The sequence below is a fragment of the Peromyscus maniculatus genome, chromosome 8 (assembly GCF_049852395.1).
Source record: "Peromyscus maniculatus bairdii isolate BWxNUB_F1_BW_parent chromosome 8, HU_Pman_BW_mat_3.1, whole genome shotgun sequence".
In the NCBI taxonomy this organism is placed as follows: domain Eukaryota; kingdom Metazoa; phylum Chordata; class Mammalia; order Rodentia; family Cricetidae; genus Peromyscus; species Peromyscus maniculatus.
In genome coordinates this window covers 35,953,370-35,978,895 of record NC_134859.1, presented here as the reverse complement: position 1 = coordinate 35,978,895, position 25,526 = coordinate 35,953,370, and the positions used below count along the sequence as shown (strand labels likewise).

Genomic DNA, 25,526 nt, shown 5'->3' with positions numbered 1-25,526 from the left:
AGATGGAAGGAGAGGACCGACTCACAGAATTGTCCTCAAACTTCCACATGTTTCACAGGCCTATGGCCTGCTATATTCTGTCCCTGGTAAATTAACTTAAAAAATACATACAGTATGACTGTGCTAGAGTATTTCTTTTTCTTTTTTCTTTTTTCTTTTTTTTTCTTTATTTTTTGGTTTTTCAAGACGGTTTCTCTGGTAGCTTTGGTTTCTGTCCTGGATCTCGCTTTGTAGACCAGGCTGGCCTCGAACTCACAGAGATCAGCCTGGCTCTGCCTCCCGAGTGCTGGGATTAAAGGCCCAGCCACTAGAGTATTTCTTACTGTTGTTACTGTAACAGAGCAAGCCAGAGTCCCTTTCTTTTCTTTTTAAGATTTATTCTTTTTTTTTTAAGTGTGTGTGGGAGTGGGTAGTTAATGCCTGTACAAGTGGCTGCCTGTGGAGGCCAGAAGCAGCCAATTCCTCTGGAGCCGGAGTTAGAGGTGGTTGAGAACTGCCCGATGTGGGTGCTGGGAACTGAACTCAGTCCTCTGAAAGAGCAGCAGATGCTCTTAACTGCTGAGCCATCTCTCCAGTCCATGTTACTCTTTGTTTATTTTTTAAAAATTGTTTTATTATTTTATGCGTAGAGGGGCGTTTTGCCTCATGTATGTAAATGAGTTAGGTGTGTGCCTGATTCCTAGGGAGGCCAGAGGAGGACATTGGATCCCCTGGAATTGGAGTGAGATATGGTTGTCAGCCATCACGTGGGTGCTGGGAACTGAAGCTTGGGTCCTCTGCGAGAGCAGCAAACGCTCTTAACTGCTGAGCCATTTCGCCAGCCCATAGATCCCCTTTCTTGATCTCGGGTCTTGGGGCTCTGGGTCTCTTTTATCTGTGGCCTTGTGGTCCAGACCTGACTTGGAGCCAGGGGACCCACTCTGGCTCCCAACTTTGAGGCACATGTACCCACTACAGCCGAACTAGACAGATCCTGGGAAGCTGAGGGGCAGGGCCTTGAGCTAACTACCCAGCAGCTCTTGGTCCATGTGTCTCCTCCACAGTGGCATGACAGGAGAAGTTGGGGTGGTCACTGTTCACAGACTCCAGTATAAAAAAGGACGAGGCTGGGCGGTGGTGGCGCACACCTTTAATCCCAGCACTCGGGAGGCAGAGCCAGGAGGATCTCTGTGAGTTCAAGGCCAGCCTGGGCTACCAAGTGAGTTCCAGGAAAAGGCACAAAGCTACACAGAGAAACCCTGTCTCAAAAAAACAAAAACAAAATAATAATAATAATAATAATAATGATGATGACAATAATAAACCCCCCTTGGTCTTGGGAGGTTTAGACCACTTTTGTATTCAATTCAGGAAGCAGTTGAGGTTCTCCCTAAAGCCCATGCTGGTTAGGAACTTTTGGCTAACACAGGTCTTCCAGCAGAGCAGCCCTACCTCCTTACCAGAGGATGGGAATGTACACCCTCCGGAACTCTCTGCCACCCAGTGTAGCTCGGGGACAGAGCTGGCACCACTGCCAAGTCTCTGACCAGACATAGCCAATTTGCCGACGCCCCTGACCCCTGACCACCTGCTCTGTTCCCAGGCATGCTACGGGATCCTCAAGGTACCTACGGGCAGCTGGCTGTGCCGGACATGTGCCCTGGGAGTCCAGCCCAAGTGCCTGCTCTGCCCCAAGCGAGGAGGAGCCTTGAAGCCTACCAGAAGCGGGACCAAGTGGGTACACGTCAGCTGTGCCCTGTGGATTCCTGAGGTGTGTAGGCGTGGGAGGTGGAAGGTGTCAGTGACTAGAACGTGGGGAAGGGGTGTGTGGAGAGCTTAGGTGGGGCCTGGCAGAAGTCAGGTGAGAGTACAGGAAGGAAGGGGCTGTTGGGCCCCCATGAAGACTCAGGGAGACAAGTCTAGGAATAACTGGGAACATTGTCTGTGGACCTGGTCGTAGGTCAGGTGCAGTTTCTGAAGTGGAGTATCGAGCCACTGGGGCATTCAGGAGGGATGATTTGGGGTCCAGACTTCAGCCCAATGAGGGGGGACTCAGATTATGCGATCCATTGAAACAAGGCTTTGGTTAAAGTCAGAACAAAACCAGCCTTGGTACTGCAAATCCAGCCCCTGGAGGATGGATGTAGAAGGTAAAGGGTTCAAAGTCTTCACCAGCTGCATCTTGAGTTCAGTGCTAGCCTGGGCTGTATGATACCCTTCTCAAACCAAGCAGGACACAGATAATCCCCTAGTCTGGAGGGTAACAGCAGGGAGTTGGTTTGTGGGCCTGCCCTGTAGCTGGGATTGGGGTGCAGAGGTAGCCTGTGGCTGGGGTCACGTGGGAGGGCCGTGGACAGCAGGCTGGGTCCACAGTGGCCATCCTTTTTTTTTTTTTTTTCCCCGAGACAGGGTTTCTCTTGTGTAGCTTTGCGCCTTTCCTGGAACTCACTTGGTAGCCCAGGCTGGCCTCGAACTCACAGAGATCCACCTGCCTCTGCCTCCCGAGTGCTGGGATTAAAGGCGTGCGCCACCACTGCCCGGCCTTTTTTTTTTTTTTTTTTAATGTGCACATTTGTCTGTGTGAGGGTGTCGGGTCTCCTGGAACTGGAGTTACAGACAGTTGTAAGCTGCCATGTGGGTGCTGGGAATTGAACCCAGGTCTTCTGGAAGAGCAGTCAGTACTCTTAACCACTGAGCTATCTCTCTAGCCCCAGAAAATATAAATTCCTGGACTGTTTGCTAGGGTTTTTTTTGTTTTTAGTTTTTACAGGTTTGTTTGTTGTTTTTTTTTGTTTGTTTGGTTTTGTTTTTGTTTATTTTTTCCAAGACAGGGTTTCTTTGTGTAGTTTTGGTACCTGTCCTGGATCTCGATTTGTAGACCAGGCTGGCCTCGAACTCACAGAGATCCGCCTGGCTCTGCCTCCCGAATGCTGGAGTTAAAGGCGTGCACCACCGCTGCCCAGCCCATTTTCTTCTAAATGTGAGATGCTACAATTCTCCAGCTCAGCTCTTCTATATTGAAACACCAGACCCTGTTGGGGCCTAGAAACAAGCTAGGAGAGAGACCCTGTAGGCATGTGGCCCTTCCCTTCCTGATTCTCAGTCCAGAGGTTACCCTTCTTGAGGTCATGGTTATTTGTGTCAAATCTGCATCTTGAAGACTAGGCCTGCCTCTTGGTGCCCTCTCTCCTGGTTACAACAGAGACAGACTGACCTATTAAGGACCCCATCCTTGGGGGCTGACGAGAGGGCTCAGCAGGTAAAGGTGCTTGCTACCAAGCTTGACAACCTGAGTTCAGTCCCCAGGACCTACGTAGTGGAAGGAGAGGACTGAATCCTGCAAGTTGTCCTCTGACCTCCACCCCTGAGCTGTGACATATGTGAACTTACATGCACACATGCACCTCTGTCTCAGAGCCTACACTCCCCGGCACACGCTTCTCTTAGCCAGCTCCGTTCTTACACACGCACACTCTGGGGCTAGATGCAAGTGAGCAGGTACTTGATTGGCCCAGGCCAGGGAACTCAGACCGCAAGGACTTGGGATTTGTGAGTTCAGCCACGGCTCTGTGTGCTCACTACCTGGTTACAGCAGACAGCTTCCCGTGTGGGCACTGATGCAGCTCCCTGTGTTCTGCCCAGGTCAGCATCGGCTGCCCAGAGAAGATGGAGCCCATTACCAAGATCTCACATATTCCATCCAGCCGCTGGGCCCTGTCCTGCAGCCTCTGCAAAGAATGCACGGGCACCTGCATCCAGGTAGGGGGCCTGCTTCTTTCTGCTGCCCTGGGCCTACTTCTTCCCAGACATGCACGTGGGGTACCTGAAACACCACTCGTTACCCGCCATCCCCTGTGGCTGCACCTCGGATGGCCCCGAGAGGCTCAGAACCGGGGTCATGCTTGGTGCACACACCCATCAGGAAGGTACATTTCATTTATCCCCAGGCTTCCAAAGCATAGGGACAGACCCCACCCATGGAGTGCTAAGAACTTTGCTTGCCCCCCAAGAGCAGGTGTCTCTGGGTTTGAAGAATGATCCATTGGCCCTTGAGACTGCAGCCCCGATAGGCGAGAGGAGGGAGATCTAAGTTCCTCTCCAGCTCAGCAAATGGGCCTTCCTGACACAAGACGGACTTAACAGGTCTCCCTGTGATGATGCCTCCCATCTTGGTGATCATTAGGCAAGCCCCGTGGTTCTGATCCAGATTTGGAGGGAGCTGTGGATTTGCTTTTCCCACAAAGCAGGGTTTGCAATGCTTCTGGCCTGTGCTATCGGGGTGGAAGACCACCTTTGTCCCTCTCATCTCCCCCAGGAACACGGGTGACCTTGCACATAGGCCTCCACCCCATTTATCAGCCCTCCAGAAGGGCTCTGGACGCTCTGGCAGCGGTACCTAGGTTGGGTATACTGTTGTCACACTGGTTCCAGCGACCCAGTCCCCAGGCAAGGCTGGAAGGGTTGGTCCACTTGTAAGCTGTTTGGACAAGAGAAGGCAGCTGCTCCCAGAGAGCAGAACCTGGGCAGGTTCCTGGCTTTGATGACAACGTAATAAAGAAGGCTGTGACCCTTGTCAGCCTCCCCGCCCCCCTCTAATCCCAAAGTCGTAAGGCCCACAGGACAGTGCATCTTGTCCCCAGGAGTCACCACCTTCTGGTGGTTGTCTCCCTCAGGGTGTCTGGGGTTTGTTCTGTGACCTTTCCAGCTGCCCCGGGGCTCCTCTTTGTCCTGCCAAAGCTCCTTTAACGCCGTGGGCTGTTGGGGGGGGGGGCTCCCCAGCATTGTGTGCTCCCCCGTGCCCTAGGTGAACCCCTCCGTGGTTCCTGGGGCTCCCTGAGTGCCTGACACTGTCCCTCCCCTCTCTCCAGTGTTCCATGCCTTCCTGCATCACAGCATTCCACGTCACGTGCGCCTTCGACCGCGGCTTGGAAATGCGGACTATATTAGCCGACAACGATGAGGTCAAGTTCAAGTCACTCTGCCAGGAGCACAGTGACGGGGGCCCTCGGAACGAGCCCGCTTCCGAGCCTGCGGAGCCCAGCCAGGCCATCGAGGACCTGGAGAAGGTGACCCTGCGCAAGCAGCGGCTGCAGCAGCTGGAAGAGAACTTCTATGAGCTGGTGGAGCCGGCCGAGGTGGCCGAACGGCTGGACCTGGCCGAAGCACTGGTCGACTTCATCTACCAGTACTGGAAGCTGAAGAGGAGGGCCAATGCTAACCAGCCGCTGCTGACGCCCAAGACCGATGAGGTGGACAACCTGGCCCAGCAGGAGCAGGATGTCCTCTATCGCCGCCTGAAGCTCTTCACCCACCTGCGGCAGGACCTGGAGAGGGTAAGTGGCCCTGGTGGCTAAGAGGCCTTGCTTCTTACTCCATGTGCCCTGCCTAGGGGCAGCCAGGACTCAGGGGCATGAAGGCTGCCAGTTAGAAGACACTACAGGATGACTGATGCTTCACAGACAGACCCTGCCAACTCTTGGTCTTTGAGTCTCAGCCCCTCCCTCGCTCCCTCGTCCTCCTCCTCTTCTCTGTCTCTCTCTCAGAGGGGGTGCTTTTTGAGACAGGGTTTCTCCGTGTGGTCCTGGCTGTTCTGGAACTTGTTCTGTAGACCAAGTTGGCCTCGAACTCACAGAGATCCACCTGCCTCTGCCTCCCAAGTGCTGGGATTAAAGGCGTGCGCCATCACACACCTTTTGGATCTCTCTTGTTCCAGCCCTTTCTCAGGCCTTGGGTGAAGGTGGCCTCTAGGGGCAGGAGGGGAAGGATACTAGTAGCCATTGCCTTCAGCCCCTCCCCCCTCCTGACCTCTGAGAACGATGACCCCCGGGACTGGAGGAGCCAGTGTTACCCAGGATACCTCTGTCCTGAGGTATTGAGAGCAGGAATTGTCCAGTTACCAAGCAAGCTTGTGCTGGCCAGAACTGGGCAGGCAGGAGTGAATAGCGGATGTGACGCCCATGGACTCAGGCAGAGAACAAGAAACGAGGAATAGATGACACGTGACATCACACGTCCCCCAAAGAGTCGTTCCAGGCCTGGCCTGGGTGAATGAGCCACACACAGCTCCACCTTTGTTCTGTGTCCCTGGTGGTGGTACATACGGGGCAGAGGGAGGTGACATGTCTGCATCTGAAAACCATTCCTCTGAACCCAGGAGCTGCTCTGGCGTCTCCTTTCTGAACATTAAATTCTAGGGTCCAGAGAACTGTAGAATTATGTCACAGTGTCCTTCATGAATCCAGGTAACATGTGGCCTCTTCCTGGGCTGTGTTAGGAAGCAGTCCTGATGGGAAGCCTCAGAGGGACTTCATGGTTGGCTGCTTTTCTTATCTGTGCCTCAGTGAGCCCGTCTGTCAAATGGGTGGGACACCCCGGCAGGTGATGTGCTGTGGCGGGTGGCAGTGACTGTATTCAGCTTCCCTGTTCTCTACACGTCTGCCCTGGGGCCTGGGTAAGAGAGAAATGAGCCTGGTGGCCTAAGGGGGACCTTACTGCCTGACAGTCACTAAGTCTGTCACCAGGTCAGAAGGCTGCGTGGCAAGAATCACATGTCCCCGGTTCAGCCAGGGCAGAGGGGAAGGCGGGTTGCGTTGCAGCCACCGTTTCCTGGACAGTTCCGCCTCCTGTCACAAGGAGACCACAGCTCCTTTCAGGGTTGTCCTGAGGCCTCCGAGTCCACACCCCCAGGTCTCGGTGCAGATTGCTTTTCCTCTTGTTGCTTCCCAAAGGACCTAGCAGATGTTACGTCAGGGTCTGTGCCGGCCAGCCCCATTGTGGCCCCCACCTGACTTAACTTCCCGAGGAAGAGCTTCCCTGCCCTGGAGGCAGTCGCAGCCCATGGGGCTCAGGAGGATGAACGGATAGGGAGCCTTCCTCTCCTTGGGCTGGAGCTTGCCTTTGGATTTCGAGGGTGGTGGTGAGGGTCAGAAAAAGCAGTATTGGCTGTTTGCAGTTCTGTAGATTTTCCTTAGCAAATGTTTCCTCTTATCCTCCATCCTCCAACCCAGGTGTCAGCTGGTACAGGGGCTGCTAGCTGAGGCTGGTGAGGGCTGGTATGCCCGCAAGCTAGCCAGGCAGGCTCCAAAGGCTCAGGGCAGATAGAGCTGCCACAGACCCGAAAGAAGTGTGGGAGCCTACTTGGAACTCTGTGAAGTCTCTTGGGGACTTTTGACGGGAGCCCCTGTCTAAACTGCTTCCCAGAAGCCTCAGGGCTGAAGAAGAAGCAAGCTATGAGATACCATTGACACCCAGCCCCGGCCCTCCCAGGACCACATGTTGGTGACAGACCTATGAATATCTGGGGGAGGTTCTCTGCAAAGCCGCCTGGTGGCAGTGGCCCAGCTAGTAGGCCCCATCTCTGAGCATGGCCTGGAGCCAATAGCTGAGAGAGTACCCAGCCTTGGACTGGGCACCAGGCCAGCTCGGGCCAGCTTCTGAGTGAAGGTGCAGGGTGATGATGTTGGAGTTAGAGGTCTTGGGTGGTCTGGCCGTTGACTGATTCTAGTGCCCCCCCCCCCCAACTCCCGCCTCCAGCTCTGTAACTGTTTCTGTTTCCTTTTCCAAGAAATGGAAGTAAGGACCCAACCGGCCTTGGGGTCACATAAGGACAGTGATCTCCACTGTCGGTTGTTGTATTTTGTTTGAGGCTAAGACTTACCCTGTAGCCCAGGCTAGACTCAGGCTCTGGCAGTCCTGCCTCACCCTCTCAAGTACTGGAATACAGGGATATGAGCCCCTTCTCCAGCCCACTGCTGGTTGATGTTGCCGCTGTTGGCTCCATCAGCAGTTCAGCTCTTAGCAGAGGGTGAAGCCTGTGTCCCAAGAGTGGGCTCCCGAGATCAGCAAGGCCTGGTGCTTCGGCCCGGACACCATCTTCTCTGATGGTTCAGGAGCAGGGCTGCCACCGGCATGAAATTGATTTTATGGCCAACCCAGACGACGTGCTTTCCTACAAATTTCGGCCGCAGGTCTGGACCTTGGCAGGCAGTGTGGCTGGGCACAGCCACTGCAGCCTCCAGAGTTATTCACGGCTGACAGAAAAATTGCAGTAGTGGACATCAGCTCTGCAAATGCCAGCTCATGTCCCCTAGCAACCACGCTGGCTGTCAGGCCCTGCAGGGAAGTGGCTGTGCTGTGGTTCTTGCTACGTGAGTTATTCCAGAGACTGAACGGACCTTGTGTGGGAGCCAAGAGGGTGGCAGGGGCGCTCTGTCCCACGGCCGCCCTGAGAGGAGTCTGTGGGAGTCCCACCCCACCCAACCCCTCCGAAGGACAGAGAGGACCGGTGGGAAGTGGACCCTGTCCCTTGCGGACCATGCCACTTGCCTCCTTCTCAGTCCCTAGATTGGGGGGTCTCCTGCCAAAATCCTTCACAGCACTTGGCTGGTGGCCAGTCACTCTGTTCTCCACCTCTGTCACCACCCCTGTTCTCCAGCCCTTTGTTTTCATTCAGCCCTGTGTAAGGACACCAGTCAATTGGAGAAAGGGCCCACCCTAACCCAGGATGACTTCATCTTTGCTAATTTTATCTTCTGAGACCTTCTGTCCCATTCTGAGGTTCCCAGCAGGAAATCTTGGGGAATTGAACCCATATAGAGGCCCTGGAAGGTGTAAGTCCGCCAGGAAGTGGTCTGATTTGCATTTCAAGAGCATTGCTGAAGGATGGTTTTACTGTCCCTGTGAAAGGCTGGGGGATGGACAGAACTGGGCTGTGAAGGGAGTTGGTGTCAGTCACAAGGAAAGACTGCTGTAAATGTCCTGATGGGTCAGTTGTGGGTGGAGGCTCCGGTCTTCAGCCACCACAACTCTCCTTGGCACAATAGGACCACCCACCCCCCACCGCACCCACCCCACTGCTGGCTGGCTTTGCCTCCCCTTGCTCCATTACACTCCCCTCAAGGCCTAGCTTGGCCTTCTGCTGGGCTTAGCTGTCCCTTTATCCAGGAAGCCTGGCAGTCCTCTAGTCTTGGGTCAGGGCCACCAGGTCCTGGGAGTACCTCGTCAGGATCTCTGCCTTGCTGGGTGGCAGGCTCTGGAAAGAAAGAGACCGGATTGCTTTCCTACAGATTGCTCCCAGACAGTGGGTAGGCTCTGAGCCAAGCTGGTATGCAGGCAGGGCTGTGGAGAGGAGGTTGATTGGAAGGTGGGCCATGGTAAGAGGGTCCCAGGCTGGCACCAAGTGGTCAAAATCCAGGGCTGTCCCTTGAGGAAGGGGCTGGACGTGGGAATTGGTAAAGCTGGGGTCGGTGATGTGGACCGTGGTGACCTGGTGTTCATAGCGCAGGTGGGGAGTACACACATGGAATGTCCCAGGAGAGTCCATACTGAGTCCATCCTGCTGATGCTTGTAGACTGGACTGGATCTTCTAGAATCCTCTTCACAACTAGTCTCAGGAGAGGAGGAAGGCCATACCCGACAGAGATCTGGTTATACTCCCTTGAGCCAGAAGGAGGGGTTCTGAATTAAAGGCCACTCCAGGCAGCTTAAGGACAGAGAGACTTAGCTGCGACCCAAAGACCAACTGGGGACTAGGTGAAGAAAGACCTTGCTGGGAATAGGATTCAAGCTGAACAGCTGCGGTCAGGAACAGCTGTCCCTGTTTCTGGAAAGCTCCATCGGAGCCCAAAGGAAATGCCAGACCAAGGGAGTGTCTCAAGGGCCGAAGCCTGGCCTGGGCCCCAGAAGTGTGTGAGAACGGTCGGGGGGGGGGGGGACACGGGGGCACCCTGCACAGGCACTGACAGGTCCACCTCAGGTGCTTCCAGACGCCTGAAGAACGGGCGCCTGTTCTGTAGACTAAGCCAGATGGCTTCAGAGCCTACTGTAGGGACTCTGCCTGGCTGGCCTGAGGGACTCAGACACTGCTGTCCTTTATAAAGTATGGCATTGTGTCGCTGTGGGTACAGGAGCATTAGTGGGAGTGGCAGGGGCCTGCCTCAGGTCCTGGAGTAATAGGTAGACTTGGGAAAGCTATTCTGCCAGACTGTGCTCATTTGAAAGTACAGGGCCACTCGCTGGTGCCTTGGGGCGGGTGCTGGGTTTTACCCTGATGCTTGTACCTGAAGAGTCGCTTTGCTGGGAAAGGCAGGTGTTGGACAGGAAGGAGAGGGTTGCCAAGATGAGACGAGAGACTCCCTGCACGCTCAGGGTTTGGGAGTGAATTTTCACATATCTCGGGCAGCGGCAAGACAGCCGTGGTGGCCCATGTTCAAAACCCCACTTTCTCCAGCCACGAGGCTCCGGGGGATGGCGGGTCTGGGATGGGTGGGAAGGAGTAAGGTGAGCAATCTCTCTTCCGTCTCCGCAGGTTAGGAACCTGTGCTACATGGTGACCAGGCGGGAGAGAACGAAGCATTCCATCTGTAAGCTCCAGGAGCAGATCTTCCACCTGCAGATGAAACTTATGGAGCAAGATCTGTGTCGAGGTAGGCCCGGCACCTCCCTGCTGGGAAGGCGTGTCTGTGGGGCCTGGAAGGGCCTGGGGACATCCGCCAGTCCCTTCTCACCCCCATTGCAATCATCAGGTCCATGTGAGACCCCGTCAAGGCCCTGGTTGTGTTAGTAGTAGGCAGGAGCCAGAGTCTGGACTGTGGCGTTCAAGCCTGCCCTCGGGCACCACTGGTTCCCTGGCATAGCCCAGGTCCATCAACAGTGGCTTAGCTTGCACAAGGACAGGTACAGATCCATAGTTTTCCTGGCTCTGCCAGGCTCAAGACAGGCAGGAGTGGGCTGGAGAGAGGGCTCAGAGGTTAAGGGCACTGGCCGCTCTTCCAGAGGTCAAGAGTTCAATTCCCAGCAATGACATGGAGGCTCACTACTATCTGTAATGAGATCTGCTGCCCTCTTTTGGCGAGCAGGCATCCATGCAGGCAGAGCACTGAACCCGAACCCCAAACCCTGGTGTGCCTGGGGTTCAGTCCTCAGGCAGCCGCATAGAGATGCTCTCATGTGGTGAGATTAAGGCCGGGATCAGCTGTGTTTTCTTGTCCTCTTTTGTTCTTGGGGTATAACATGTATTTGGCAGACCTAGAAATCAGGGGCAAAGGCCTGGATATGGATCGCATTGGTTAGTTACAGAGTCTGGAAGACATACTTAGCACCCCCGACACACACGCCATCGCGTTCAGATACTGAGCCTATGCAGCAGAAACGCCTAGGTAGAGAGAGCTTTGGTGATGGGGCTGCCGCTGCCAACTCAGCCCGGGGGTCGCTCTGGGACGTGAATGAAGGAGGAGAGGTGCGGGGCCACCATTAGAGGGGATGCCTGCCCCTTCTCGGCAGCTGAGCAGCCCCCCCCCCCCCTTTGAGCTACCAGCAGCCCCTGAAGCCAGGTGTGGCGGGGCATACCTGCGAACCCAGTGCCTAAGGTGGAAGCCAGAGAATTTCCAGTTCAAGGTCAGCCTGTGCTACGTAGTGAGCGCCTCTCAAGGAAGAAAGGAAGAGGAGAGGGACAGAGGAAGGAAGGGAAGGGAAGGGAAGGGGAGGGGAGGGGAGGGAGGGAAGGAAGGGAAGGAAAGGGAAGAAGGAAGGAAGGAAGGAAACTTAAATTTAAAAAAAATAAAAGAGGAAGGGGAATTGGAGAGATGGCTCATGGGTTAAGAGCACTGGCTGTTCTTCCAGAGGACCTGAATTCAATTGCTGGCACCCACACGATGGCTCACACACCTGTCTGTAACTCCAGTTCCAGAGGATCCAGCAGCGCCCTCTTCTGGCCCCTTAGGGGCTGGTAATCTAACTATATTACCTGGTCTGATACCCAGCACTGCCTAGAACCAGGTGTTCTGATGCACATCTGTAATCCTAGCCCTTGGGAGGCAGAAGGATCAGGAGTTTCAGGTCATCCACAGCCACATCAGTTCGAGACCATCCCCCACTATATAAGAACCATTTTCTTTTTTTTGTCGTTGCTTTTTGTTTTTTGAGACAGAACTTCTCTGTGTAGCCCTGACTGTCCGGGAACTCGCTCTGTAGGCCAGGCTAGCGCTGAACTCAAAGATCCACCTGCCTCTGCCTCCTGAGTGCAGGGATTAAAGGCTGCCTTGGCTAAGAACCATTTCCTTATCTATGTTTGTTGTGTGTGTGAATGTTTTGTCTGCATATCTGTGTATGCACTGCGTGTGCCCCTAGTGCCTGTGGAAGTTAAAAGGGGCATCGGATCTTCTGGAACTGGAGTTAAAGATGGTCATGAGCCACCATATGGGTGCTGGGAATTTAACCCAGCATAATCAAAGGCAAAAAGAAAAGAAATCACAAAAAAATAAAAACAAAAGAGATCACTATTGCGAACTACCGAGGTCAGAGCAGGGGGCATGGCCTTGTGGAATTGGCAGCTCTGTAGCCTCCACACCTTTCCTGCCCACGTACAGTTTAGTTTGCTCTCTGGAGCGAGAAAGTAGTGTCCCAGGATGTGCAGGCAGTGGCCGTACAGGGTCGGAGGATTTGAGAAGGACACAGTGGCACTTGGAGGAGGCAACACACCAGTCTTCCTAAAAACCCCAAAGTCCACACAAAGTCCTTGTGTTGAAGGATGCTGAGGGTATTGAGGCAGGAGTAGCACTTTTGGGCACAGTATCCTACACACCAGAGGGTCTACACCCCAATGTAGGGTCTGGAGACTGCAGCTCCTTGTCCTGGGGAGGAGAAAGCACCGTTGTCCGGGGCAGTACATCTCTGAAGAAGACTGCTTTACCCCGCTTGAAGTGGCCACCTCTGAGGGAGGGAAGTGCTTAGAGGAGGCTGTAGGGTAACCAAGATGGGACATGGGATGTCTTGGGGCCTTAGGATGTCGGACTTGGGGTCCATGTTACAGGCAAGGAGACTGGGGTCCAGCTAAAGATTCTAGGGGCTGAGAACAGATCAGGGCACGCCTTCCATCTTTTTTTAATCATTGTTCAGGGAGCCCTCCTGCCTCTGCTGAGGAGCTGGGAACCCTTCTTTTCTGGACGAAGGGACATGAGAACCAGATAGGAAACTGGAACCTTCCATCTCCTGCCTCACTGCACAAGCAGGCCAGGAGGAGCTTGGCTGTGGGTCAGGCCCTGAACCTAAACCGCTTACCCCCAGGTGATGCTTTCTGCCCTGTGTCTAGCTCCTTGTCCTGGCTCCATTGCCCTGTCTCTATAACATCCAGTCCCTGTTTCCACCCACCAGGACTCTCCAAGGATTGTCCGTTTCATAGGTCACACTAAAGTCCAAGTCACAAGGACTTCCTGTGCCTCCCCGAAGATCCTTCCTAGAGCCGTGGGCGGTCACCTTCTGTTCTGCCCCAGTTCCCCCTGTGTCTGGCACACTGACTGTGACCTTGGTGCCGTGGAGAACAGACACAGTTGATGGAGGACCCCTGGGCTGCCCCTCAGGTTTAATTAACCCTCTCGTTCTCGAACACAGAGCCTTCTGGGAGGAGAGCAAAGGGCAAGAAGATTGACTCGAAGAGGAAAGGCCGAGAGGGTCCCAAGGGTAGCAGTCCTGAGAAGAAAGAGAAAATGAAGGCCGTGCCAGAGTCTGTCCTGGGGCAGCTGGGTAAGTGGAGGGGCCGCTGCGGCCTGGCGGACACCAACCTCCCTTTCAGTTCCACGCCACAGGAAGCCAGCAGCCTAAAGCAGAGCTGGCCTTCTCAGAGGAGAGCCACTGAGGCCCTTCCTCTCCAGGTGCCCGCCGCATCTCAGCCTCCCCTCACCTGAGATCCCAAGACATCCGAGCTGGATGGAGACTGAGTTCTGCCAGCTCAGGAGCTGTCCTGGCCAGAGTGCTGGGTCCTCCCAGAGACCCTAGAAATCAACGCCATGCTGGGAGGAGGAGACTGCAAGAAGTCTTTGCTCACTCCTGTTCTACCCTATCAGACGGACAGACAGACAGACAGACCAGAGACTGCTGGGAGAGGAAGACTGCAAGAAGTCTTTGCTCCTGTTCTACCCTATCAGACAGACAGACAGACAGACAGACAGACAGACAGACACACACACACACACACACACACACACACACACACACACACACACACCGCCCCCGTGGGCTGTTTACTCAACCCCAGCTGCCCTTTCTTGAGCCACCCAGAGACCAAGAGGAGTGACAGCAGGCACCCTAGTCACTGTCACCGTAGACCTCAGTAGAGTCCAAAGCTGAAGCTGGTCCCGGCCACCCTGTTTCAGGGAGACATCTCTGTGAGATGCTTTCCTTCAAGCTGCTGAAGGGGCTGCCTGTAAAGATGCAGCGCCCCCTGGTGGCCTCTCTGTTCTTACCACTTTTGAAAGTCCTAGTGTTTGAACAAGGGAACTCCACTCCACCACTTGCAAAGCCAGTCCTGCGGTCTGTCACCCTGGTGAGCAGCGACTATATCCGGCCCTGCTCTCTGGTGGCCTTGGTGGGAGGGGTGGACAGAACAAGAGGGCTTGCCTGGGTGGGTGGGTTGTCTTGGGCTACCTGAAAGGCTCACGCACCCGCCTTCTGTCTCCCACGGGTCAGGTCTGTCCACCTCGTTCCCCATCGACGGCACTTTCTTCAATAGCTGGTTGGCCCAGTCTGTGCAGATCACAGCCGAGGACATGGCCATGAGTGAGTGGTCTTTGAACAGTGGGCACCGGGAGGATCCTGCTTCGGGTCTGCTGTCAGAGGAGTTGCTACAGGATGAGGAGACGCTACTCAGCTTCATGAGGGACCCCTCGTTGCGGCCCGGGGACCCTGCCAGGAAGGCCCGAGGCCGCACTCGCCTGCCTGCCAAAAAGAAACCACCCCCACTTCAGGATGGGCCCAGTGCGCGGACCACTCCAGACAAGCCACCCAAGAAGCCCTGGGCCCAGGATGCTGGCAGTGGCAAGGGCGTGCATGGACCACCCACCAGGAAGCCACCACGGAGGACGTCTTCTCATTTGCCGTCCAGCCCTGCGGCTGGGGACTGTCCTGTCCCGGCCGCACTGGAGAGCCCCCCACCGCTGGCCTCCGAGACCCCGGACGAGACAGCCCTCATGGCTTCCGACTTGAATGTCCAAGTGCCTGGCCCTACGGTGAGCCCCAAGCCCTTGGGCCGGCTCCGGCCACCCCGAGAGATCAAGGTCAGTCGGAAATCTCCGGGTGCTAGGTCTGATGCTGGGACCGGACTGCCATCTCCTGTGGCCGAGAGGCCAAAGGTCAGCCTGCACTTTGACACCGAGGCTGATGGCTACTTCTCGGATGAGGAGATGAGCGACTCTGACACAGAGGCAGAGGACAGCGGGGTACAGCGGGCTTCTAGGGAGGCAGGGGCAGAGGAGGTGGTCCGCATGGGGGTACTGGCCTCCTAACTCCCCGGGGCCCTGCCCTGGTCTCCCGCAGGGCCTCAGCCCAATCACAACTGCCATTTCCAACTGCTGAGTGTCCCAGACCCACCACTCTGCCGTGGTTTTATTTTTAATATAGAGAGAGTTGTGAATTCCACTCCGTCGTCTCTTCCTCTGTGCTGGCCCAGGACGTTAGGATTCCTCCCGTGGCCCTGGCCAGGGACTGTGCCAGGTTCCACGTGCCACCCTGTCCCAGCCCACACAACATCGCCGGGCTTCTGGCTTGATGTAGACAAGGTGAGGGAGAGCTCAGGGTTCCCGCCCACTGCCATTGGGTGACACAGAGACTGTCGTTTGGGCATTATTTCATGGCAGATGGGCCATCCCAGGGCCTGCCCCGCCTTGTCCCCCCCAGATTGTACTGGGGACCCGTTTTGGGTGGGGGGGGGGTGTCCTGCTGCACTCCACTGATCCCTAAGGAAGTATAAGGAGTGATACCCAGCCAGTCTATTCACTGTCACAAGCACAAAGAGTTTCTATGAGAAAGCACTGAGGGGGTGCCGGGGGAACCGCTGGCTCCCCAATAGCCCACAACATCTGAGGCCCGCCCGCCCGCCCGCAACCCCCTCCTCGCTGCTCTGTCCCTGCCAGTGCCCAGCCCAAGCAGCTCTGGGAAGCGGTTCCCAGAATCCTTCCTGAGCTGTGCTCTTTACTCAGGGGACTCCCCAAAGAGCCAACCACCTGTCCAGGTGGAAGGCTCCGAGGGAGGGCCAGTGCCCAGCCCGGGGCTTGGGGCTCAGATCAGCCCACTGCAGAGAATCACTCCGGGGCTTCAACTTCCTTTTCTTCCTTTGGGGCCAGTCTCGGCCACAGTCGGCCCCCTCCCATGTGGAGCGGGCCAGACCAGACCGTTTGCCTTTTGAAGTTTCCTAGTCCTGCTAAGAGATGAGCTTCCTCATTGGTTTCCTTCTGGAAACATCCTTCCAACAAGTGTCGTGGGATCCCGGGGCCCAGGGCAGGCCAGTGTTGTCCTGCTGGGGCTGGTGGTTGAAGTCTTGCTGGATTGTCCTGTGTTCCTCTGTCCCTTGGCGCCTTAACCCCCTTCCCCTCCCTGCTGCACCCCCTTTCCTACCCCTCTCCAGTCGTCCCCCCCCCTCCAAGTCCCCAGGTCGGTCTGAAGAGTTTTGATGGAGTGGCCCCAGGGTGATAGCTCAGGGAACAAAGGAATTCCGTGAAAACGTTTGTTGTTGTTATTGTTTTGTTTTGTTTTGTTTTTCTTTTACGAATTACTCTTGGGTCACTTCCACCACTGGTAAAGCCAGAACTTCTCCAACCAGAACCTTGCAAAAGTCCAGTGAACCAGTCGAATCATCCTGAGAATGCCAAAGAATATTTTGACCATAAAATACAGCACAGCCCGGACCTGACAACTGTCAACATGAACCTTCCTTTTCAAAGGAGTTGGTTAGCACCAGAGTTCCGAGACTCGGTTATTGCACACACCTACAGAGAAGGGCCCAAGGCCTCGGAGGAGGAGGAGGAGGCCGCCGCCGCCGCCGCTGCTGCTGCTGCTGTTGGTTTATGGTCCCTGGGCTGGGCCGCTGTGAGTGTGGTCCTAAACTTTGAGTACTCCCCCCACTTTGGGGGGGAAGAATCCTGACTGTGAATCCAGCGTGGCTCCCCCATCGCCACCACACAGATACACAAAGAGCAAATACACGGGACCTTCACCCACCTCGACTCCAAAACTTTCAAGGTACGACAGTGAGTTTGAGCAAAATCAGAAGCCAAGATAAAGACTTCAGTTTGGTGGATTGGACAAGCACGTCTAATTCAAATGGACTCCAAGGGCATGGGGTGGACTCCAAGGATCCTGGGCTTCGGGATGGCATCGGCTACCACATAGACTTAGTCTGCCTGCCCGTCTTGGTAGTAGTGACAGCGCAGAGTCAGTGTGAGCATCCCCCTTCCCAGTCTCTTGTTTACTGCCTTTGAACAGACCTTCCGTACCCCTGTGCTTTGGGTCACTTCGGGTCGCAACCTCGTCTGCTGGATTGCCTGGTGGTCTGACCTGTGGGACACAAAGGGCACGGGGGCTTAAAGAACAACCAAACACTGTAGGCTGAGGGAGGAGATGGCCCTGACCACTGTTCCACCCTGGGCCAGGGGCTGGGCTCTGGGGGTAGACGTTAGTGATGAGTGGAGTGAATCCAACCCCTCTTTCTGGGCTGCTGGCACTCTTCCCTCGGGGCCCGGACTGGGCAGGCAAGTGAGGCGCTTTAGGGAGCCTCTGCTTATTTTGGCCTTGGTTCTGGGCGTCTTGGGAGTTGGCGCCTGCTTTGTACTCTGTCTATCCACGGGGTCCTTGCCTGCCGCGAAGCTCGGTTGTCTGTTAGGATGGGTGGTTAGCAGGCCCCTTCACTAGCCAGAGCCCTATGGCAGTCTTCATCGGGCAGCTGTCTCCACTTCTAAGGTGTCCGTCAGGCTGCAGGAGGATGAGGACGCCCCATTAGCCTCTCCCCTTAGTTCCTCCCAGGCCACTGTCCATGGTATCGATGGCTTTGCCACACTCTGACCAAGGCACCTTCTCCAGGCCAGAGGCGGTTTCTCTCTTGCCCACATCTACCACCCCTCTTAGGGAGGCAGAAAGGACTCCTTTCTCATTCTGGCTATTGTACCCTTCCCATCAACCCTGGCTGCCTTCCACTTCATTCCCCCTCATCACAGGACACAGGCTAATGTGCAAGGAAAGTATTTTTGTGTATCATTAAGTGTATTTTGAAACAAGTAAAGAAAAAAGATAGAATGCTCGTTTACTTTATTAAATGGGCTCTGTAAATGGTATGAGAGTCTTTGCCATGTTAGGGCCACAGGTTTGTTGGAGAAACCAGCCACCCCCAGGTTCCTGGGCATCAGTGTTGGAGTGTGTGTGTGTGTGTGTGTGTGTGTGTGTGTGTGTGTGTGTGTGTGTGGTGTGTGTGGTATGTGTGAGCAGAGCGCTGTGCACATATGCGTGCATGCACAGACATCCTTTGGGACTTGCTAGGGTTTCTAGAGAGTCAACTGCCTGCTTCTACAGGAACATTGGCAGCAGGTTAGACTTGGGGTTTCTTCGCCAGTGCCACATATGGCCAACCTGTGCCCATGCCGGAAGCTCTGCGGAACAATATGTGATCTCTGTAGTAAGGTCCTTGAGGCTACTCTCCCGTGCCCTTGGCCTAGCTGGCCACATTGGCCGAAGAGCCAGAGGTATTGGAGTCGGGGACATTTGGTTGTTCTTTAAGGCCTTTCCTGCCGCCTTCCCTCGAGGATGCACACGTGTGCTCCATCCGAATCATTTGGGGGTGGCGGTGGGGAGGGTGATATGAATGTCACAGGAGGAGACACCTTCTGTCTTTGTTTCAAAGAAAGTGATGTGCCATTTGTTAATATACAAGAGAAATATTGAAAATATATTGAAAAGAGCAATTTTAAATTATTTTTGGCTTATGTTGCAATATTTATTTTCTTGTATTAGAGAAGATTCCTTTGTAGAGAAAAATGTATTTTTCATTACCGCAAAGACCTATTTCTCCTTTTTGTACATTGTCCTTGTTCGCAACCCTTAACGAGCAATAGAATGTCCGGTCACTCCCGCGTGGCCAGTGCCCACTGTGCCCTGCATGATTGTGTTGCTGCTGCTGCTGCTGCTGCTGCTGCATAGTTTCCTGCCCTGTCCTGTCCTGCTCACTCACTGGGACTTCTGGGTTGCGGCCCCCCGCCAGGGTCTACATCTAAGGAGCCCCCTGCAATCCTCGTGTGTTGGCAACTCAGTTAATAAAGCAATGTTTTCTGTGCTGGCTGCTGTGCGGTTCTGTTGCCCTGGGTGGGTCGGAGACCTAGGAATTCTGTTGCATGCCTACAACACTATGCTCAGCAAGAGTCCTGAGTTCCAGTGGTGCTTGCAGATGTTCGGTACACACCACGGACAGTGCCTTGAGGGAGCGTTTTTTTGATCTTCAGTGTTAGCCCCTGGCATTCAGGCTCAAGGATGAAGGGGTAACCCAAAATCACAACTCTGGTAAGGGGTAAAGTACCACATCAAAGGCAGGGTTCCCGAGCTCCGACACTACCTCCAGCCACCTACTGAAAAGTGTGGGAGGGTCTTTTCCAGAATCAGCGGAGAATTCTGCATAGGCTTATGTTTCATTATTGGCCAGCCACTACTCCTTGCCATACTCCGGGGAGGGTCTCGGAAACGGCTTCTGGTGCTGGCTGAGGACTCCCGGTCCAGTGGAGACAGACCCAGCACAGGGAGGGTGCCTCTGAGGAAGTGGCATCGTCCCTTCCCTTCGTGGTTGGTATGTTGACCACATACTGCTGCCCACCCAGCCTCCCAGTGGAGACCCAAAGAACCAATAGAAATGGGTGGGGCACGTGCCTGTGACCCCAGCACTTAGGCGGAGGTGGGAGAATGGGAAGTTCAAGGTCATCCTAATACATAGCATGTTTGGGAGGGATGCTGGGGAGATGTTTGTCATCTGAGATCAATCCACAAAACCTTTTTAAAAAGATGGACCTGGTGTGCTTGTAATCCTGAGTACAGTTGTCCACTGACCTCCACATGCACTGGTGGACACACAACTTTTGAAAATTAAAGATCCAGCCGGGAGGTGGTGGCTGTAATCTCAGTACTAGGGAGGCAGAGGCAGGCATCTCTCTGAGTTCGAGACCACCCTGGTCTACAGAGTGAGTTCCAGGACAGCCAGAGCTGTCAAAAAGATAAACTCCGTTTTAAAAAACCAAAAAGAAAAAATAAAACCTGGACAATTAAAAAAAAATAGCATCAATTTGATGATTCCACCTTTTTTTTTTTTTTTTTTTGAAACTGGTTCTTACTATAGAAGTACCTGATTGTCCTGACGTTAGAAAAAAAAAAGGGGGGGGGAGAAAATTAAAAAAATAAAATTAGTGTATCATAGCCATCAGTCTCCTCGAGATGTGAGATGAAGTGAATTGTTTATTTCTAGGATTTTCCATCCAGTATTTTTGAATAATGTTGAACCACAGATAACATACAGATAGCAGAGCTACTGTGGACTGGACCCCATAGCTCTGGGCAGAGTGTGTACACAAGATCCTAGCACTGCCATTAAGTTGTGGGATATAGGGAGACACAACAGATTGAAACTGTGGCATCATATAAGTGGTACCATGCAGCAAATGTCTGTGTCTGGCTCCTCATCACTTAGCATAGTGCCCTTGAGGCTCATCATGTGTTAGGATTCCCTTTGTAACTCTTTCTCTCCCTCTGAGACAGGGGTCTCCTGTAGCCCAGCTGACCAGGAGCTCTATACAGCTGAAGATGACTTTGAACCCAACCCCCCCCCCCTGCTTCTACCCCCTCAGTGCTGGGATTACAGTGTGACCCCGACGCCTAGTCCTTGCCGTACTCACTCATGTCGCCATCATGTGGCCCTACTGAGAGGTGGTCGGCCTAGGGGAAGAAAATTGGAAGAGAGCATTGAGACCTCAGCTCTTTCTATTTTTCTCTGCTTCCCTGATCGTAACCTGAGGCTTTGCTATGCACTCCCATGATGCCCTGCTTCTTCACAGGCCCAAGAGCAACAGAGCCCTCTGGCCACAGACTGAAACTTCCATGAGGCAAGTAAGTTGTCCATCTCAGGTGTGTCCTCACAGTGACGGAAGGCTGAATGACATAGGATGCATAATCTTTTCCTCTTGAGACAAGGTCTAGCTTGTATCTGGGGATACAGGCGTGAGCCGCTATATCCGGATCATCTGAGGGACTTAGAATAGTCAAAATTATAGAGACAGAAGCAGGATGGTGGTTGCTGGGGACTGGGAGAAGAAAGCAGGACATGTTTGGTGGGTGTAGTGGTAGGAAGTAGGTGGAGTCCAGGAGCTGATGCCATCAACGTGTATTATTATATTATACTGCACTTGGAAACTGTCGAGTTTCTTCTCTATTATTTGGTTATTAGCCAAAAGGCCAAGAAGTGATTGTTTTATATTATTTGTCTCACAGTTTTGTAAAAAATAATGTAAGGGGCTGGAGAGATGGCTCAGCAGTTACTGAGCACTGACTGACTGTTCTCCAGAGAACCCTGGCTGATGACCAGCACCCACATGGGTTCTCAAACCTTCCATAACTTCAGTCCCAGGGGATCCTACGCCCTCTTCTGGCCTGGGTGGGTCCTGCATGCAAATGGTATACAGACACCTGCAGAGACAACTCCCACACAAAATAAAAATGCAAAGATAATAGTAATAATAAGGGGCTTGAGAGATGACTCAGCAGGAGCACTGGCTGCTCTTCCAGAGGACCTGGGTTCCATTCCCAGCACCCACATGACAGTTCACAACTGTCTGAAGCTCCAGTTTCAGGGGATTTGACACCTTCACACAGACAGACAGACGTACAAGCAAAATACAAACGCACATGAAAATGACATTATCCAGAAGAAGCACTCTGCTCCATACGATGCCACACAACAGCCTCACTGCAATGACAGATACATGTTAAACAAGGAAAACCATCCTGAAACAGGAAAGGAGATCAAGCTGGAGACCGAAGTGTAGCTAAAGCGTAGAGGAATCACCTAGCCTGAGGCCCCAGTTCCCCTCCCAGCACCCCAAAGGAATGGGGGAAGGCCATGGGAATGCTCAGCGGGTTAAGGCCCCTGCTGTCGACCCGGACACGTGGTGGAAGAAGAGCGCTAACCTCTGCAAGCTGTCCTTTCACCTCCACACAGGTGCCTGGGTGCACACACGGCAGGCATGCGCACACTAATAAAAACATACAATACAAATATTTGAAAGGAAACCTGATGACTGGGCTGGAGCGATGGTTCCTCGGTTAAGTGTGTTTGGTGTGCCGCAGAGGCCCCAAGATCAGTCCCCAGCACCCACGTCAGACAGCGCACAACCGTCAGTAACTTCGGCTTCAAGGGATAGCACACCCTTCCTCCTCTGGCCTTCACAGGCGTGCACACACAGACACACAAATAAAAATCTCCTCTCTCTCTCTCTCTCTCTCTCTCTGTGTGTGTGTGTGTGTGTGTGTGTGTGTGTGTGTGTGTGTGTGTGTGTTTGGAGACAGTCTCTCTCCATATACCCCTAGCTGTCCTAGAACTCACTACGTAGACCAGGTTGACCAGGTTGGCCTCAAACTGATTGCCTCTGTCTCTCAAGTCCTGGGATTAAAGGTTTGAGCCACCATGCCCAGCCAAAAAGAATCCTAAAATCAATCAATAAATAGGGCCTTCCCTAGCATACTGGCAACTCCCTTAAAAGTCTCCCAACACTTCAACTCAAGGCTCCCTTTTCCTTACTAACCCCTGGCTTTTCTGCACAGTGGTTTACGAAAATCCTTCTGACCCAGGACTGAAAAGCTCTCCAAATTCCAGCCCCTGAGGCAGAGCTCATGCTCAGGGAGACCAGGTGTCTTTGTTACTGTTGTATTGCTGTGAAGAGACACCATGACTATGGCAACTTATAAAAGGAAGCATTTAATCTGTGGCTTGTTTACAGTTTCAAAGGGTCAGTCCATCCATAGTCATCACTAACTGGACACCAAGCATCCAAATGCACGAGCCTATGGGGGCCCATTCTCATTCAAACCACCATACTAGGTGAGAGCTTTCTAGGTTGTTGTTTTTAGGGGTGTGTGTTTGTGTATATTTGTGTGTGTGTGTGTGTGTGTGTGTGTGTGTGTGTGTGTGTGTGTGTGAATGTTTTGCCTGCATGTAAATATGTGCACATCCCTGGTGCCCACAGAAGCCAGAAGAGGGAGTCAGAGTTCCTGGAACTGGAATTATGGAAGGTTGTGAGCCACCATGTTCTTTGAGAGAACGAGTGCTCTTCTAACCTCTGAGTCAACTCTCCAGGCCTTCTAGAAGGATTTTTAACCTGAGGCCAGCTGGGTGAGGTGGCTGGCTGACAGATGGAGCTAGATGAACCTCCAAACTAGACTTGGGCAGAAAAAAAAAGGAAATGTCAATCCATGCAGCCTGGGTCTCTGCCCAATCAGAACACTACATGGATCCTGACTCATCTGTTGCTAGGTGAAAAGGCCATTGAAAGCATAGGCTTAGTTGGGGGAGTGATTATGTAGTGAAAAGCTTGCCGGTCTGGGGTCTTGCCATGTAAATAAATCAGTCTTAGAGCACTTGCCTAGCATGCATGAGACCCTAGGTCCCATCCTTAACATTGCTGGGGGTGAGGATGGGGGGAATTGAAGGGGAATGAAGCCATCTGAGTAGCTGGGGCTATGACTTAGCTGGTACAGTATAGAAAGACCTGGGTTCCAGACCCAGCACTGGGGTGGGAGTCGGGGAGTGGAGGCAGGAGGATCACAAAAGTTCAAGGTCATCCTCTACTATATGTTGAATTTGAGGCTAGCCTGGACTGCATGCTATTGTTAAAATAATAATAATAATAATAATAATAATAATAATAATAATAATAATGATAATGATAATAATAAAGCCATGTGTGGCTGTCTGGGGGGATGAGGAAAAGTAGGGAACAGGGCCCAGAGGTGCTGGAATGCTGACATCCATGAGGCCTGGGCTGCTCAGGCAGGTTTTGAGACGTGTTCTGAGTGGCATCCATCCCAAGATAGACTGAAGCTGGGTCCACATGTTTGTATTTGGTAGGTAGCCTCACTCATGTTTCCCTCCCTCCTTAGCTCCCATCAAACAGTATGTGGCCATCTGAGCATAGAACATGTGTCTGAACGCACTGCGAAAGAAGAATGTAAATTTCTAGTGTGAATGCACTAGAAATAGATTCGTGTGGGCCCCGAGCTCCTGGAGAAACACAGCCTGCCTTCTGGCCCTTCTGAGCTCTTCTTCGTTTGCTAAATGCCTGCCTGGGCCATTTCGGCAGGGTGGTCAAGAGGCCACCCAGATGTGGATGTAAGGACACTGAGATGGACTGTTGGAGGGTCCAAGTTTATTGGAAGAGTTAGTTAATGCCATAGACAGACAGCATGATGGGGGCTCTGAAGACAGGAATCGGGGTCTGCATAGCGAAAGCGGGGTTGAGGGTGGGGGTCTCTTCTCGTTGTTCTGAGGGCGGGAGCGCTTTTATCGAAAGACTCTCAGGTTCCCATGCAGGAGGCAGGGAAGGGGTGGAGAGGACGATGTGTGGTCATCAGCATCCCCTTTAGGTAAACTCACTCCACCAGGTGGGAAATCCGGGTACCTGGAAGTCTGTTAGCTAGAGGTGGTATCTGGTGGGGGGAGGGGGGGATGGCTGCTGCAGGAATGTGGCCTGAGCTGCGTTCTAACATCAGATTCTTTTTTTAAAATACATATTTGTTTCATTTTTAACCATAATGTATGTGTCTGTGTGGGTATGCACACATATACTTTGGGTTCCCAGGGTTTTAGACCATCTGGAGCTGGAGTTACAAGCAGTTGTAAACTGCCCAAAGTGGATGCTGGGAACCGTCTTGTTCTCCGCAAGAGCAGACAGAGCATGTCCTTAACTGCTGAGCCATCTTTCCAGCCCCTTGAATAGCACATTCTTACAGAGCAGACGAAAGGATGATGTTCCCAAGGTATTGAGGGAGAGATGAGTGCTGGCAGCTTGGCCACTGCCCAGAGGCGAGGTGGCCAGCTGGGTTTGTTTACTGACTTGCACTTCCTGGAATCCCAGCTGGTAACCGGCCCTGTTTGTTCACGAGTTCTCCATAAGCCTGCCAGGACAACTGCGGTCTGGGGTCGGGGCAGGTACTAACTTGGTGCGGTTCCCTGACAGGGGCTTGTTGGCAACTGCTGGTGGGGACCAGAGAGGAAGAACAAGGGGTGACAGTCAGCTGCCTGAGCCAAAGAGACCCAGCTTGTCAGCATTCTGAGTCTCAGGCTCTCCTCAGCTGTGATCACCCAGCGCACCTGAAACCTTGTAACCTGAGAGCACAGCAGGCCGAGGAATCTGGACCGCCTCCTTCTCCCTCCCCCAAGGAATGTTCCATTGCTGTGGATTGAGCGTTGTGATCAACATGAGACTCAGAAGGTCAGCCAGAGATGCGCAGGCAAAAGCAAGGGAGAAAGCATCTTGGCAAAGGCCTCCCTTCATCCGTAGGCATAGGCACTGCCTGATGCTATTTCCAGGATCTGAGAAGCTAGTTGGTTCTGTTATCAGTTGTTTGGGATTTTGGACTGCAAAGACTGTTGTAGCTCCTGCCTCCACCCCCTCCTAGCCAAAGAAGCATCTTTCTGTCTCCTGGAAGGTCTTGGATACTGCTGTACAGGCATATCCAAGACAGACGGACTGCAGTCATCTTC

The 25,526-nt window shown here is 53.4% G+C and overlaps 1 protein-coding gene across 6 annotated transcripts in view; it reads left to right on the top strand.

Annotated features, from left to right (window-relative positions):
• Positions 1 to 19,067, top strand: part of Jade2 (jade family PHD finger 2) — a 51,701-nt gene extending 32,634 nt beyond the window's left edge. For 5 of the 6 annotated variants that reach the window (XM_006991336.4, XM_016009622.3, XM_016009616.3 and 2 more), the window contains exons 7-12: positions 1,583 to 1,750; positions 3,622 to 3,738; positions 4,848 to 5,312; positions 10,287 to 10,404; positions 13,367 to 13,498; positions 14,441 to 19,067. In XM_006991336.4, coding sequence (XP_006991398.1) covers positions 1,583 to 1,750; positions 3,622 to 3,738; positions 4,848 to 5,312; positions 10,287 to 10,404; positions 13,367 to 13,498; positions 14,441 to 15,255 — 1,815 coding nt within the window. In that variant the 3' untranslated portion in view covers positions 15,256 to 19,067. The remainder of the gene's footprint in view (positions 1 to 1,582; positions 1,751 to 3,621; positions 3,739 to 4,847; positions 5,313 to 10,286; positions 10,405 to 13,366; positions 13,499 to 14,440) is intronic. The other variant, XM_042283968.2, reaches the window with a different exon arrangement.
• Positions 19,068 to 25,526: the final 6,459 nt, after the last annotated feature.